Source organism: Hypoxylon trugodes (assembly GCF_022578975.1).
Source record: "Hypoxylon trugodes strain CBS 135444 unplaced genomic scaffold F4822scaffold_1, whole genome shotgun sequence".
Taxonomy (NCBI): domain Eukaryota; kingdom Fungi; phylum Ascomycota; class Sordariomycetes; order Xylariales; family Hypoxylaceae; genus Hypoxylon; species Hypoxylon trugodes.
The window spans coordinates 2,117,855-2,131,458 of NW_026250016.1; the positions used below are offsets into that span (position 1 = coordinate 2,117,855).

Here is a 13,604-nt window from a genome sequence, read left to right on the forward strand (position 1 = left end):
AAGCAACCACCTGCAGGTAAGGTACAATTATACAGGTACCTTTAGGCAGGGAGTTCACGGAGTTCTAGCGAACAATTTTAGGAGAGAGAAGAGAAGTGAAAGGCTATTCAACTTTTTTTTCAACCTCTTAAACTAATTTCCCTTTTTACTTTCCGCCCCCCCCTCTTCCCCCAATTCCAATCAAGCTTGTCTTGATTGCTTGATGATTTGATTAACTGGATAGATAACCCCGCGTCGCCACTCCGTTGTTCTGTCTGTCCTGCTTACAACAACTTTTTAAGATACCTATCGTGTACAAGTACCTACCTAGGTAGGCAAATTGTATGTTTTCTAGGTACCTTACTCTCCCTCCTCCCCTGTGCGTGTGTGACACCCTACATACATACACTGCATCTATCCATTCAATACCCATCCATACCACCCGTACATTGGTTCTACCCAACCATTTGCGACGTTATCCCCATATTCCTCTTCCTTTCTTCAATTTTTTTTTTGTTCCTCACTCATACTTTATTTTTTTCCAATTTAGACATCTTATTGCGCGCGCGGGCCGTTGCACAACAACTTTGATCGCTATCCGTCAATTATGAAACAAGGTATTCATGGTGGAAACGAGGACAGCGGTGAGTTTCGAGGTTGAAACGACGTATCAATATTCATGCCAATGGCCACTGATCCTGCCGCCCACCAACAAGGCGCCGAAAATATTCAACAAGATGGAGACTCTGAACCCCAACGCGGCCGCGGCTCCACGAGGAGCACCAAGCTTGCCGCTCCACTCCGAATTCCAAAGAACCGTAGCACCGGCAATCTTGCTGTTGTGGCTGAAGTACCCGAGAGGACGAGGTTGAGGTTTTCTTTCGATGCTGGCTCGGGTGTGGCAGAGTCTGACCAAATCACAAGGTACGTCCCTCTTTTTGGCGCAATGCCTTACAACGCCTCATGGGCCTCCAATGCCCCAAGAATAGGCACACGGGTTCCACGGAAAAGGATGGATGATTATCTTTATCTTTATATACGTATACCACCTTCACCAGCATCACATGCATTTTGTGCTCAGCCGCCTCATTATTTACATATATATCTACGTACACCGAAACGGTCATCAGTCAGACAAGACAAAAAAAGAAAAGAAAAAAAGCAAGGAAAAGGAAGAGGGAAAGAGGAGAAGAGAGAGAGAAAAAATACCATTATTGAGACAACAAAAACCCACAAGTTTAAATAATACCAGCTCAGATCAAGTCAATAGTAACTAATATCATGGTTGTTCCAAAACAACAGATCTCCTATTATCACCGAACATGACCATGGACTGGGCATATCCGGTTTACGGCGCATTCGTCAGCACCCTCCTCCGCGTACTCCTACCTTGTCTTCAACCGCCGTCTCCTCGCGAAGTCCGTCTGCCGGTATAACACGTTCCACCTCTATGACCATGATGCTGCCCTCGGGACAGCAAACCCCGTTAACCCCCGGCCCGTCCTCGCCCAACTTCTCCGAAGACTTAACCCGTTTTCCTTCCGAGTCCTTACATTCTTTCTCCTTCGCCCACCAGTCTGAAGAGTTCATACATAATCGGCAAAATGTGTTGAAACGTTCCATAGAGTTTATGAAAGATCGCATGGCATGGGCCACCTCGTCGAACGCCGCAATAGCCAGTGCTCAGGCCAGAGTGTCCGGTGACCTCGAGACACAACATATGCTTGACCTCCTTGCTAGGGCGCATCTAGTTGGAGCGGGCAATTTGCCAAATACTGACCATAGTGTCGCCCGGGCCCCTCTAAGCGGGCCTGCCAGCATCTACCACGAGAATGTGTTCGAGAGTGACTTCATACCGAGGACGAATAGTCCCGAGTCCTTCGTAACCCCTCTTGTATCGCCGACGACTATTCGAGGACCTAGCGTAGATGCATCTCCCGAGACTACCACCTCACCTATCAGGGAGGAAGAGGATAAGCCAACATCTAAAGAATTGGGCACTTTGCAAGATAAAACAGATTCTGAGAATTCCTCAAGAACGCCCACCAACGAAAGCGGGACTACAGCCAAAACGTCACCTCCAATGTCCAGGCGCCCGAGTTTACGGAGGACGTACACAGACGTAGTGTCGGCCGAAATGCAACAAAAACTTGTAGATACGATGGCACAGCCTTTCCTTGCCAGTTCATCCGAAGGATATCCTGAAGCGTTGATATCTCCAATACTGCCACCACTTGCAGTTGGTTCATCCCTCAATGCTCCAGGGGCACTGGGGCCGGCAGTACACGGCCATGCGACGCGGTGGGTTCCCGCAGCGCAAGCTATATTCACGACCGAAGCCAAACCACCATGGACGATATTAGCTGCAAACGACTTAGCATGTCTTGTCTTTGGTGTAACCAAAGCCGAAGTTCGAAAGATGGGCATTTTAGAAGTTGTACAGGAAGAGAGACGAGCTTGGCTAGAGAACAAGCTCCTTGGTGCTGGTCCCGAAGACGTGAGCAAGATGCCTACAGAAACTGCACCCCAATCGCCATCCTCTTCAGTTGGCTCCTCGCTACTAGGGGGACGTGGCGGTATAACGGCTCATTTATTAAGCAAACCTAACTCGAGGTTACAGCCACCGAAAGCTCCGGCAGCAGCGAAAGCCTCCGCCGCTCGGCGTGCGCAGACTGTTCATAGTGGAGACACGACGCCATCAAAGTCTCGAGGCTCGAACCATCGTACCTCTAAATCAAGAGGGGTATTGCTATGCGGTGACGTTGTCCCAATACAGAAGCGCAATGGTGCGACAGGCTCTGCAAGTCTCTGGGTTAAGGAAAAGAGAGTAGGCCTGATTTGGGTCCTCGAAGAAATTCACGAGGATGTAGCACTAGTGAGGCTTGATGACGATGGAATCGTCACTAAGATTTCTGGAGACACGGGGCCGATATGGGGAGAAGAGAACCTACAACCGGGTATGGACGTCGGCAAGCTTATCCCTCGTATACCTCGCCAAGGGATCGATCCTAGATTCGGCGCTATCGATTACGCTCAAATCGCGAAACGAAGGTATTTCACTTGCCGAAACGGCGAGAAAGTTAACATACCTTCTATGGTTTCGCAAACAAGAGGTCAAACCGAGCTTCGTGTCTCGAGCTTCCCTCATATTGCCGGCATAATTGTAGTCTCCCCAGAATCGCTGAAGATCAAGAGCTCAAACTCCGCATTCTGTGGGGCCCTGTTTGGTTATGAGAAACCAGAGGGACAGTCGATCAATAATCTCATTCCAGACTTTGACAAGGTCCTTGAGATATTAGTTGACCACGATGGGATCCAGTTTCACGATGGTATTGTTGTACCTGAGCATAGCTTTAGAAAGGCGTCCGCTTTGTTAGCCTTACATGATGGCAAGCCAGATGCCACTGCGTTCTTCCTAAGCCCCGACGGGCTTCCAGCAAAACATCGTGATGGCACTGAACTCAAAATCGATGTTCAAATGAGAGTAGTTAAGAGTGAAAAGCATTCTGGCAATGATTCGAGTACAAGCGATGACGAATCTCAAACCAGCGAAGGTATACTCGTGCCGGTTGAATCAGAGGTTGTCTATGCGTTATGGATTACTTACTCTCGGCATTTGCATGCCTCTAACATCAAAACGGTCGTTGCCACTAACATTAAGTCCCCACTACCGTCAGGAGTTACATCCCCCTTACATCAGCCGTCACCTGGTCAGACGCCAGCACATACGCCACAGGATATGAGCTCAGATTCAGAGGAGACGAAATCCAAACCTACTTCTACAGCGTCGGCAATCTCACAACAGCTCAAAGTTGTTGCAATGAATGCGGCTGCAAAGCTGACTGGGGCAACGAGGAACTCAGAAAAGCCAACAAATTCATCGCCATCCCAAACCGAGCCTCCGGCTAGGAAAAAGACAATTGATGATTTTGTCATACTAGAAGATATGGGTCAAGGTGCATATGGTCAAGTTAAGCTGGCGCGATACAAGTACAACGGCGGCAAGAAAACCGTTCTAAAGTACGTGACTAAACGGCGAATTCTTGTCGATACTTGGACTAGAGACCGGCGACTTGGTACGGTACCTCTTGAGATACATGTGTTAGATTACCTTCGCCGAGATGGTTTTAAGCATCCTAACATCGTAGAAATGGAAGATTTCTTCGAGGATGAGACAAACTATTACATCGAAATGGCGCCTCACGGATATCCTGGGATGGATCTCTTCGATTATATCGAACTCCGCACTAACATGGAGGAAGATGAATGTCGAAGCATGTTCGTCCAGGTAGCCAGGGCGATACATCACCTCCATACCAAGGCGAAAGTCGTTCATCGTGATATCAAAGATGAAAATGTTATCTTGGACGGCGAAGGAAATATTAAGCTAATCGACTTTGGAAGCGCAGCATATATTAAGAGCGGGCCTTTCGACGTTTTCGTGGGCACTATTGGTAAGTTAGAGAGCTGACAGCTTTTCTGTTTGCATTTATATGAATCTAACACCTCGCAACAGATTATGCGGCACCTGAGGTATTAGCCGGAAAGCCTTATGGTGGGAAAGAACAAGACGTTTGGGCTTTGGGAATCCTCTTATACACCATTATCTACAAGGAGAATCCATTCTACAGCATTGACGAGATTATGGACCGCGATTTACGAGTACCGTATATTATCAGCGATGAGAGCATTAACCTTATTCGGTGCATGCTCAATCGCGACGTCTCACAACGATACGACATTGAGCAAGTGCTCCAGCACCCTTGGTGCCAGACGGAGTAGGAATTGGTGGTGGTGATGAAGGTAAACGAATTATTCAATGAGGTCTAGGAGAAGATATGGGCGGGGTTTGTACGACTCGGTTGGTTTACAGGCTAGACTGCACTGGAGAATAGGGCATGAATTGGGGAATGAAGAGAAATTTACTGCATGATACCCAACTCTCTCAAGAATTATACCTAGGGAGTAGTAGGAAAGGGATGAAACGAAGTAGTAACGAGGATATAACAAATAGAAAGCAAAGCGAGCGGAAACAGTGCCGGCTTTTAGCTTTCTCTACGGGTTTCCTCTTTATATATTTTTCTTCCCCTTTTTTTTATTTTTCTTTGTTAGAAAGGGCAACTCAAATCCATCTCAGTGGAAATGGAAATGGAGAATTAGCATATACACATATGGCGCGGAGTTCAATAGGTTTACGATGATAACAAAAATGAACATGAAAATGAAACAATAGCATGCATAATGGGTTTGGTGATAGCAACACTGTTTTCTTGTTTGGTTCGGTTGTTGAATGAGCGTTTTGATTGGGAGCAAGGATAGATGTATGAAGTTTAAATAAGATCACACCTGCGATATAAAATGAAGGAATACCAATGAAGATTGTGATATGATAGCTCCTCGCCATGGAATGAGATAAATACCTAGGTGTGAGGTAGGTACTCTTAATTATTATGCTCTCGCACTAGAGATGGCATGAGTTTAGATGCATAGAGAAATATGTTCATACTCGTATAACAACATAACTACATAAATCATATTACATATAACAAATGCCGATCGCAAGCAACCATGGACTCCATACTATGAGAGGCATTAATCAATCCTTCGTCTTCCGAATTTCTTCCAAACCAAAAATGTCCTCAGACCGAACGCCTTGACCTCCTTCATCTGCTGATACCTCGCCGAAAAGGAAGGCCGTGCGCTCGCGGTTGGCGTTAGCGGATGGTCTTTTGCGATGGAGGTTACTGGTCGATGAAGATGGTAGCTGAGAGGGGAAAATGGGTGGTTGTTGGGATGGGGAAGATGAAGATGAGGATGGGGCGTCGGGTTCGAGCATCCAGGAAAACGATGATTGCGCGATGGTTGATCTCGTGGGTATGGGTGCTTGTGGGCGCCCTAATTTCTTCTCGACTGGTGTTGCTGACGTTCCGGAGCCTAGCGGGTCGTCGGTGTCCATTTTATCTGGGTCTAGATCAGTTAATGGTTTTGTGTTCTCATCATTTTGGGTGCGGGCCACTGCTGCGGGCGTATTAATAGCCATCGCCGCGACGGCATCGCTTAAATGTCCAGGATCAACTTTTCCATCACCACCAACCGGAGTTCCCGATGATGAAATTGACGACACCGGCTCCTCTTCATCCGGGAGGGCTATTGTAGAGTCTTCCAAGTAGACCTTAATGAACTGTATCTTCGCAACAGCAACCTGAAGAGCATCTTGGCACTTTTGTTTGTCTTCTAGGTCCGAATCTGAGAGATTCTTTAGCGTAGAGAGGGGCTCGTCTAGCAATGTCGCCAGTCTTCTATTCCTTCGGTCCATGACTGCAAGTGCTCGTATCGCCATATTATTCGGGCCCGGTTCAGCGAAGAGATCTCTACTCGCCTTCATGGAGCTCTTGGCTTCTTGGACGTTACGGCGTATCTCCACCATAGCATCACGTACTGCTTGGTTGATACCGAGCTTCTCCCCTCTTTCAAGGACACCCTTAGCTGCCCCTTGAAATAACGCTTCCATACCTACTTGTGGGGGTTTGAAGCGCGAAGGGGATAGCGGCGACCGAGCGCCACCAAATTTCCGTCGTACATTCGAAGTCGACGTTCTTGGCGTGGATGCTCCAGAATCAGTCCATGACAATGAAGGTGATTTCCCCGTATACTTGGTTATTAATGTAGACCCTCCTGTAGGGTTTAAATGGTCTCTTAGATAAACCGCATCGTCGATGAATGTATGTGGTCCATATTGCGCTTGTGGGGGTGGATATTTGAGTAGTAATTGTAACGCGACGGTGTAGTCGGCATTAAGGACTAAAGCGCGTTAGAGGGAAGCCAGTATACAATGGGAATTTATGGTACCTACGGTTCCAGCGAATTCTAATCAACATCGCGGTACAAACCAGGTCTATTAATTTAAAAGATGGATCTATAGAGAATAGGGTATCCCAAAGTACGAGCATCTGGTCAAATGGAAATTCGCGACTAAATAAAAGACGGATCCAGCGACTGCGATAATTGCGATATTAGTAAGATGTTTTTATTTTATTTTTTATTTTACGAAATGGGGGGTAAACTTACATTAAGAAAACCTGTGGTAAAATTTCAATGTTCTTGAGATGTGTTGAAAGTTCGGGGTCTACTTTGAATAGACAAACTTCATGTATATACTGGCTTCGTTCGACAATCGAAGATATTGGAGAGGGTTGGCCGAAAGTCGTTAGAGGCGTGTTTGCTGCGGTCTCGACCACTTCGTAGAAGGACTTGGCGTGATCCATAACTTTGGAGAAGAGGATAAAAGCGTCATGCTCGATGAACGAGGCGTTTAACATATCCGCCATCACCGGATCCGCCGGTGTATCTGAAGAGACATGGCCCGGGTCTATGGCATCTTGTTCTACAACATAGACAACAGGTGCTAATAATTCATGCATTCCCTGGCGATATCCGCCTATGCTTGGATTAAGTTTGCAATATATGAAAAGAACGTCTAGAACAAGCGTCTGGATATGGTCTTGATGATAGAAAGGCTCATCGGGAAGACGTTGGACATCCTGGAGTATCTCGGCTCTGAGTACATTATCATTTCGAAGTGTATTCCAGGGAGACTAGTTTGGGTTAATATTTATACCAGAAAAAGATATCAGGGGTGATCTTACATCAGCATCGTCTGCTAAGGGATCGACAGATTCAGCTAGGAGATGCTCCGGATGCTTGACATATTTCAATAGCTGATCCTTGAGAGAAGCGTATGTATTCCGCGACTCTGATAGAATAGAGGATAAGTTCGTAGTATCGGCGGTCCGGTTCAGTAGGAAGGCCTAGATCACAGGTGAGTCTAGCTTAGTACACCGATGAGACAGCAACTGACCTTCCAGCAAATTGATCTGCATCCCGAGATACAGGGGCTATTGGGGCCCTTGTTCTTGATGGCCTGTTGTAAATCTGCGAGGCTCGCACTGTACTTGAGTGTTTCTTGCCATCGTGTGCTACATAAAGACGTTAGGATGAACACGAACAAGTATATGAAGCATTGAACTTACGTTGAATCAGCCAAAGATCGCATTCTCACCGTTATCGTTTGCCTATATAAGGCATGGGACTATAAGTGAAGTGGAATCTTTATTATGCATGCCCCTTGATGTATAAATGTAAAAGATGTTAACCTGAGAGAAAGGGAGGAAGGTATTAGTGTGGGTGAAGAGGCTTGACTGTAGTTGGAAAGGCTGGCTGCCAGCTGACAACCTAGGTACTGTATAAAATGTGATTAAGTAAGCGGTACCGTCCCACACCCCGCAGTGCTAGAGCTGACTACCTACATAAGGTACATAGTTGTCAACGCTAACGTACCTAGGTACTGTACGCAAAGACCTACGCTCTAGTACCTAGGTCCACTATAAATATCTAGATTAGCGACTTTGACTGCATGTAATCATGACATATTGTAACTGTCTCCTGGGCATTGAAATGGGAATCTCTTTATGCTATCTATATTCTAATTACATAGATTAAATCAACGTATTTATACACATATATATAAATATAGTACATACCTTGAGTGGGGGTTCATATGTCTGATCACAGGCTATTGTGGTGTACACCTGAGTACCTAATCCTCACAGTTCGATAACCAGGGGATCTTCATCTCGTAATGCCCGCCACCGATTAGTAGACTCAAGCATGTCTCGGCAACCTTTCACAAGGAACGGCCACTTTTGTATAAACCCTTCCGTCAATTCCCAGCCCTCTGTTCTCCATGGTTCATTCCAGGCTATCAATCCGCTCATCTCAAGCAATTTCACCTTTCCGAACATGGTGGCCGCTACATCTTCCTCGACATCCTCGCGTGCAAACGAACCCATAGCAAGAATAGTATTGTCGCGCATCTGTTTATCGGGTATAAGATCTATCCACGGTTCATGAGGTGTGTTCCGCTGTAATTCCGTGGATTGAAGAGACTCAGGGATGGTGGATGGCGCTGGGAAGAGCGGCATGTTAACCCATACCCGAGCACATTCTGGGGGGAATACATCCTGAAGGCCCAAGATCGCCATATTTGTCAAAACACCCCGAACGAAGTTGTATTGTACCAACGGTATCAAGTGATCTAACGATAATGGGAATAAAGAGGCCTGGTTCTCGAGCGAGATAGAATCTGTGTCCAGCAGCCGCAACTTAGAAAATTTAGCCACCCAGTAATTAGTCTGATCTTGAGTTTCGAATTCGCCGTGATCCCGGCTGGAGGCCCTCGGACTTAAAACCAGCTGGTTGTATTCTGTGGCGCTGGTCGCTGTACAAGCACTTGTACCTTCGAGTAACGCTTTTCGTCGCCCTATCCAACATTTGGGATAAATGCTAAGATAAAAACTAGCAGATTGTGCTAGACGGGTTACTTACGATGAGCACGAACATTCAACCGATTCTGCAACTTGCGTCTCGCTTTGGCATCTCTTAAACCTGACCAATCTTCCTCAGGACCGTGTGCCTAGGGTCTCATTTTATGTTAGTGATCCGACCTCGACATTCCATTAAAGAAGGAGGATTCATGTTAACGTACTTCTTTCAGGGTAGGCATTGCCCCTCATTCATCGACGGATTGGAATCGTATAGTTATGCATGTGGCGTTTTTATGTAGTTGCAGACTTCCTTATTGTCTTACTTATACATAAAGTCCCGGGAAGACGGGATCTCGCATGACTACACGTATGATCCGTTTCCGAAGCTAACAGGGATACATTCTAAGCCCTATAATCAGCAGTTCATACGTAATATTAGTAGAGAATTTGCATGAATAATATCTGGGTATATCGAAGGAACTTATATCAGTGGAGTTTTATTTAGGTGTAGATATGCATATTATGTATTGGGTGATGCACTTGTGCACCTGGGCAGTTATGCTTGCTTGCTCTCTTCGTTATGCAGATAGGTCTATTTAGTACCTACTTTATCGGGTTAGTGACATTTCCGCCCCGAAGTTTGCCGGAACTCTATCCCTGTCTCTGATCATGGCCGCTGAATCGGTCCCAATTCTCTCCAGTTCAGCCTCACCTAATAATAACATTGTCTTTTTTTCTTACTTCACATTTCCTGTATTTAATTATACATAGCGTAAAATCCGCCAAGGATCGCTTTCTATTTTACATTTGTAATATCAGGAAGTGTCAAGAGAACATTTTCATGACATGTCCGCGGACCTCTTCGCCGCATTCGAGGACGCCCCGAAGCCTCCTACGTCAAAAGAGGAACAACCGAAGCCCATAACCCAGGCTTCTCCGTTTACCCCCAACCCTTTCTCTTTCGGATTTAACAATGCTGAAAATACTAGCGCCCAAATAGGACAACATACCCTTGCTCCTACTCAGAATTGGGGTATTGGGCCAACATCGCGAACCAGTCAGCTGCCGAGTACATCAGGCACAAACAATTTGACAAGCGCGCCACCGCAGCCTGCAGGTCAGTCAAAGGCCCAAGAGGTAAAAAATGAAGAAGATGACGACGATGATGGCTGGGGCGATTTCGAAGTTGCACCAAATGTGAGTCAAGCGCTTGTTGCTTCATCGACGGGCGCGGATCTATCGGGATCAACGGTGAAAAAGCCGCAAGACCCACCAACGTTACCGCGAACGAGGGTTGTGCGGGCGTCAACGATCGATCTCATGACAAATAGCCTTCTTGACTTCGCCAATTCACCCGTTGCACAAGGTGGAACGAAGGTATCATCATGGAAGGAAGCTCCATCTAAACAGGCCAAAACACCTACGCCTAATATAGCACCCTCAAAAGCGCCCCAGAAATATTCTAATGCCGACCCAAACGTCTTATTCGACGCTGATGACTTCGATGGAGATCAAAAGGATGACGATGACTTTGGGGAATTTGAAACGGTCGCCTCTCCGGTCCAAGCAACTGGAGATCTCCTATCAATTGATTCATATTCATCTCCAAAGATCACGGAAACCCGTGCTTCCCAAATGCTTTCCGGGTTAAATCTATCGGAATCTGCTTCTTATTCAAAACCACCACGATCCCCCTCATTCCAGGATAGGAATCCCTTTCCCGGGCTGGCTGTTTCTCCACCTCTAAAGACCAAAAAGCCACCTACAAACGAGCCAAAACCTTCGCCCGTGACCGCATGGCCATCTATTGACCCGGCCAATTCTAAGAACAACGATGGTTTTGGCGATGATTGGGACGCATTCGATAGTCTCCCAGATGAGAAAACCAAGCCCAAATTGGACAACGACAATTCAAATTGGGATTGGGACTCGATAGAGCCAGCTCAAGAAAAATCGACGACTAGCCGAAAACCTACAACAGCATCGGCGCCTAAAGATTCGTCTTGGGACTGGGACCCTATTGGTACGAAAACCGAAAAGCAGGCCGACTCATCAAAGGATAGCTTGCCACCCACTAACATCCCCCCACCGTCTATATTGTTGTCAGTATTTCCACAGTTATTTGAACAAGCGAATACATCGTTGTACAAGCCAGTGAGCGGACAGACTTTCTCCATAAAGAACCGAATTCTATCGGACCCGAAGACTATTGATTTCCTGAGAGGTTACCTCGCCCTAGCAACAGTCGTGGCCCGCATTATCGCTGGTCGTAAGCTGAGATGGCACAGAGATAAGTTTTTAGCCCAAAGAATGTCTATATCGGCTGCAGGAAGTAAAGGAATGAAACTTGCCGGTGTAGATAAGACACAAGCTGCTCACGAAGACCGCGAGGCGGCTGACGTTGTAGCCAATTGGAAAGAACACGTAGGCCGTCTTCGCTCCGCTGTCGCCGCCGCCAATTCATCAATCAAGAATAGCGTGGAGCAATTGAAAATCCCCGAAATTACCGAGTCAATGCATATCCAGACCGAGAAGATGGTGCCGACTGCACCTAAATCATGCATGGTTTGCGGCCTAAAGCGCAATGAGAGGGTTGCAAAAGTCGACTATGAAGTGGAAGATAGTTTTGGCGAATGGTGGGTTGACCATTGGGGACATCTGGCATGTAAGAGATTCTGGCTACGGCACGAGAACGCCCTACGGCAGAGATGAACTTCACGACATATCCTAGGAAATTAGTCAATCCGTACCGGACTAAATTTAATTCAAGTATCTCCGGCTGTTAATTGAACTAAGAACTATGCTCGATTTAATAGTCGAGGTAGTTCGTACCGAGTTCGGTCACGGTAATCAAGCGCGTCAAACACACCTGGTCACGATGCTCGGACTTTCTTGATTCAAGTGTCTCAAAGCGCACTTCTAGGATATGCCATTGCGTCTACTACCATCCTCCACGTGCAACGCTGGACGAGATATGAATTACACGGAGAAAAATGTTACATATCCAGAGTAGAGGCCACGCATCTTAAACCGTTCACCAACAACACCTTCCGCATATTCTACCCCACAGCAAGCGACAAGCAGATGTTTGCAATGGTCTTGTAACCGACCAATTGGTTTCCTCCGGACAAGTACCCCATGTTCTCGGATTCTTTCTTGAGGGGATACATCACAGCAAACATTTCCTCGGAGCTTTTTCCCTCATGGACTCGAAATATTTCGTTAGCTACCACGGTAAGTGGAGTGTGCCATCAATCCAGCAAAATATAGCATCGTGAGTATGCTTTGTTTTGTCTATGGCACCCGTGGCCAGCGATTATTACCAGGCTATTGCCCCCGCCCGCCTTTGCCGCAGGAAAGGTGCAGAATCTCGTTACACAACCATATGTATGTACGGCCTATTAGTCATGGACCTGCTAGTGAGGTTTGATTGAGTAAATGGCTAGGGTGACCTTGATAGTGAAGACCGGCTCGATGTCGGAGTCGCGACAAGAGGGCGAATAATCCCTGGTGTGAATAACATCATGCGGCCAACACCAGGTCCGCTACCATGCGTTAGGTCTAGAATGTCATACACTCAGACACAGTACACATCCTGATGTTATAAGGAACTAATTGAAAGCATGGCGTTTCTTCTTAGCCGAAAAGACTCCTCATACACCGGTCATCACTTTCGACCCTTGACGAAAATTCATCCACTCCGTGAAGCTGACATTTGACAATTTAACGAGACACATTACAGGGGTCACCGAAAGTTCCAGCATCATCCGCCACCTCCATTTGTACGGGTAACCAACCGTAGAATGATGCAAGTCCCGACTTGCATGCCAGGACCGAATGAGCAACGGGATTGGTCCCTTGGATCATGAGGATGCAACCAATACCATGCGAACGTCTTAACTATTGGATGGTAGCGAGGGCTTTTACGGCCTCATTGCGGGGGGTCGAGCTGTACCTTAAACTACATAGTAGGCTCAAGTAAAGAAGGCAATAAGCAGATGCCTGGGCTGCCTGCCGGGTTGTTCTATCGCATCGAGTTGGAACGTGGTCCGCACAGCCGACTTCGTTATCCCCCAGGATAGAACCCTTTGTCGTGAGCATTCTACTTAAAAAGGCATATTCTTTCCGAAACAACCTGTTTTTTGTAGAGCGCATAGTTGCCTAAAAGTTCGCAATATTTTCATACTGTACTCGTCTCGCCGAAGTTATCCTTCGTTTCCCTAAATTCTATAGCCTATCAGATGTATTACGAGGAACACCGATCGCCGTACTGCTATAGGTACCTTTTCCTAGTCTGTATTC

At 46.7% G+C, this 13,604-nt stretch overlaps 4 protein-coding genes across 4 annotated transcripts; 2 read left to right on the forward strand and 2 right to left on the reverse strand.

Annotated features, from left to right (window-relative positions):
- Positions 1-664: 664 nt before the first annotated feature.
- F4822DRAFT_439658 (Pkinase-domain-containing protein) lies at positions 665-5,377 on the forward strand (the record flags this gene model as incomplete). The annotated part of the gene is made up of 3 exons (XM_051462660.1): positions 665-903; positions 1,282-4,433; positions 4,496-5,377. The coding sequence occupies 3 exons, from the start codon at positions 665-667 to the stop codon at positions 4,759-4,761; spliced, it is 3,657 nt and encodes a 1,218-aa protein (XP_051319482.1). The 3' UTR covers positions 4,762-5,377.
- Positions 5,378-8,410, reverse strand: F4822DRAFT_21863 (RabGAP/TBC). Its single transcript, XM_051453955.1, has 6 exons — positions 8,010-8,410; positions 7,838-7,955; positions 7,626-7,787; positions 7,048-7,574; positions 6,833-6,975; positions 5,378-6,780 (listed from the first exon to the last, which is right to left on the reverse strand). Exons 1-6 carry the CDS (start codon positions 8,030-8,032, stop codon positions 5,576-5,578), a joined length of 2,178 nt encoding a protein of 725 aa, XP_051319483.1. The 5' UTR covers positions 8,033-8,410; the 3' UTR covers positions 5,378-5,575.
- An 11-nt stretch (positions 8,411-8,421) lies between these two features.
- Positions 8,422-9,831, reverse strand: F4822DRAFT_385543 (uncharacterized protein). Its single transcript, XM_051456641.1, has 3 exons — positions 9,524-9,831; positions 9,364-9,451; positions 8,422-9,298 (listed from the first exon to the last, which is right to left on the reverse strand). Exons 1-3 carry the CDS (start codon positions 9,539-9,541, stop codon positions 8,583-8,585), a joined length of 822 nt encoding a protein of 273 aa, XP_051319484.1. The 5' UTR covers positions 9,542-9,831; the 3' UTR covers positions 8,422-8,582.
- A 160-nt stretch (positions 9,832-9,991) lies between these two features.
- F4822DRAFT_21742 (uncharacterized protein) lies at positions 9,992-12,608 on the forward strand. Its single transcript, XM_051453941.1, has one exon. It carries the CDS (start codon positions 10,149-10,151, stop codon positions 12,012-12,014), a length of 1,866 nt encoding a protein of 621 aa, XP_051319485.1. The 5' UTR covers positions 9,992-10,148; the 3' UTR covers positions 12,015-12,608.
- Positions 12,609-13,604: the final 996 nt, after the last annotated feature.

Coding starts and splice junctions, on each gene's coding strand:
- F4822DRAFT_21742 (XM_051453941.1), top strand. CDS start 10,149: ATGTCCGCGGACCTCTTCGCCGCATTCGAGGACGCCCCGAAGCCTCCT.
- F4822DRAFT_385543 (XM_051456641.1), bottom strand. Junction 9,299..9,363: donor GTTGAATGTTCGTGCTCATC/GTAAGTAACCCG, acceptor AATGTTGGATAG/GGCGACGAAAAGCGTTACTC.
- F4822DRAFT_21863 (XM_051453955.1), bottom strand. CDS start 8,032: ATGCGATCTTTGGCTGATTCAAC. Junction 7,788..7,837: donor GCAGATCAATTTGCTGGAAG/GTCAGTTGCTGT, acceptor CCTGTGATCTAG/GCCTTCCTACTGAACCGGAC. Junction 7,575..7,625: donor CCTTAGCAGACGATGCTGAT/GTAAGATCACCC, acceptor AACCCAAACTAG/TCTCCCTGGAATACACTTCG.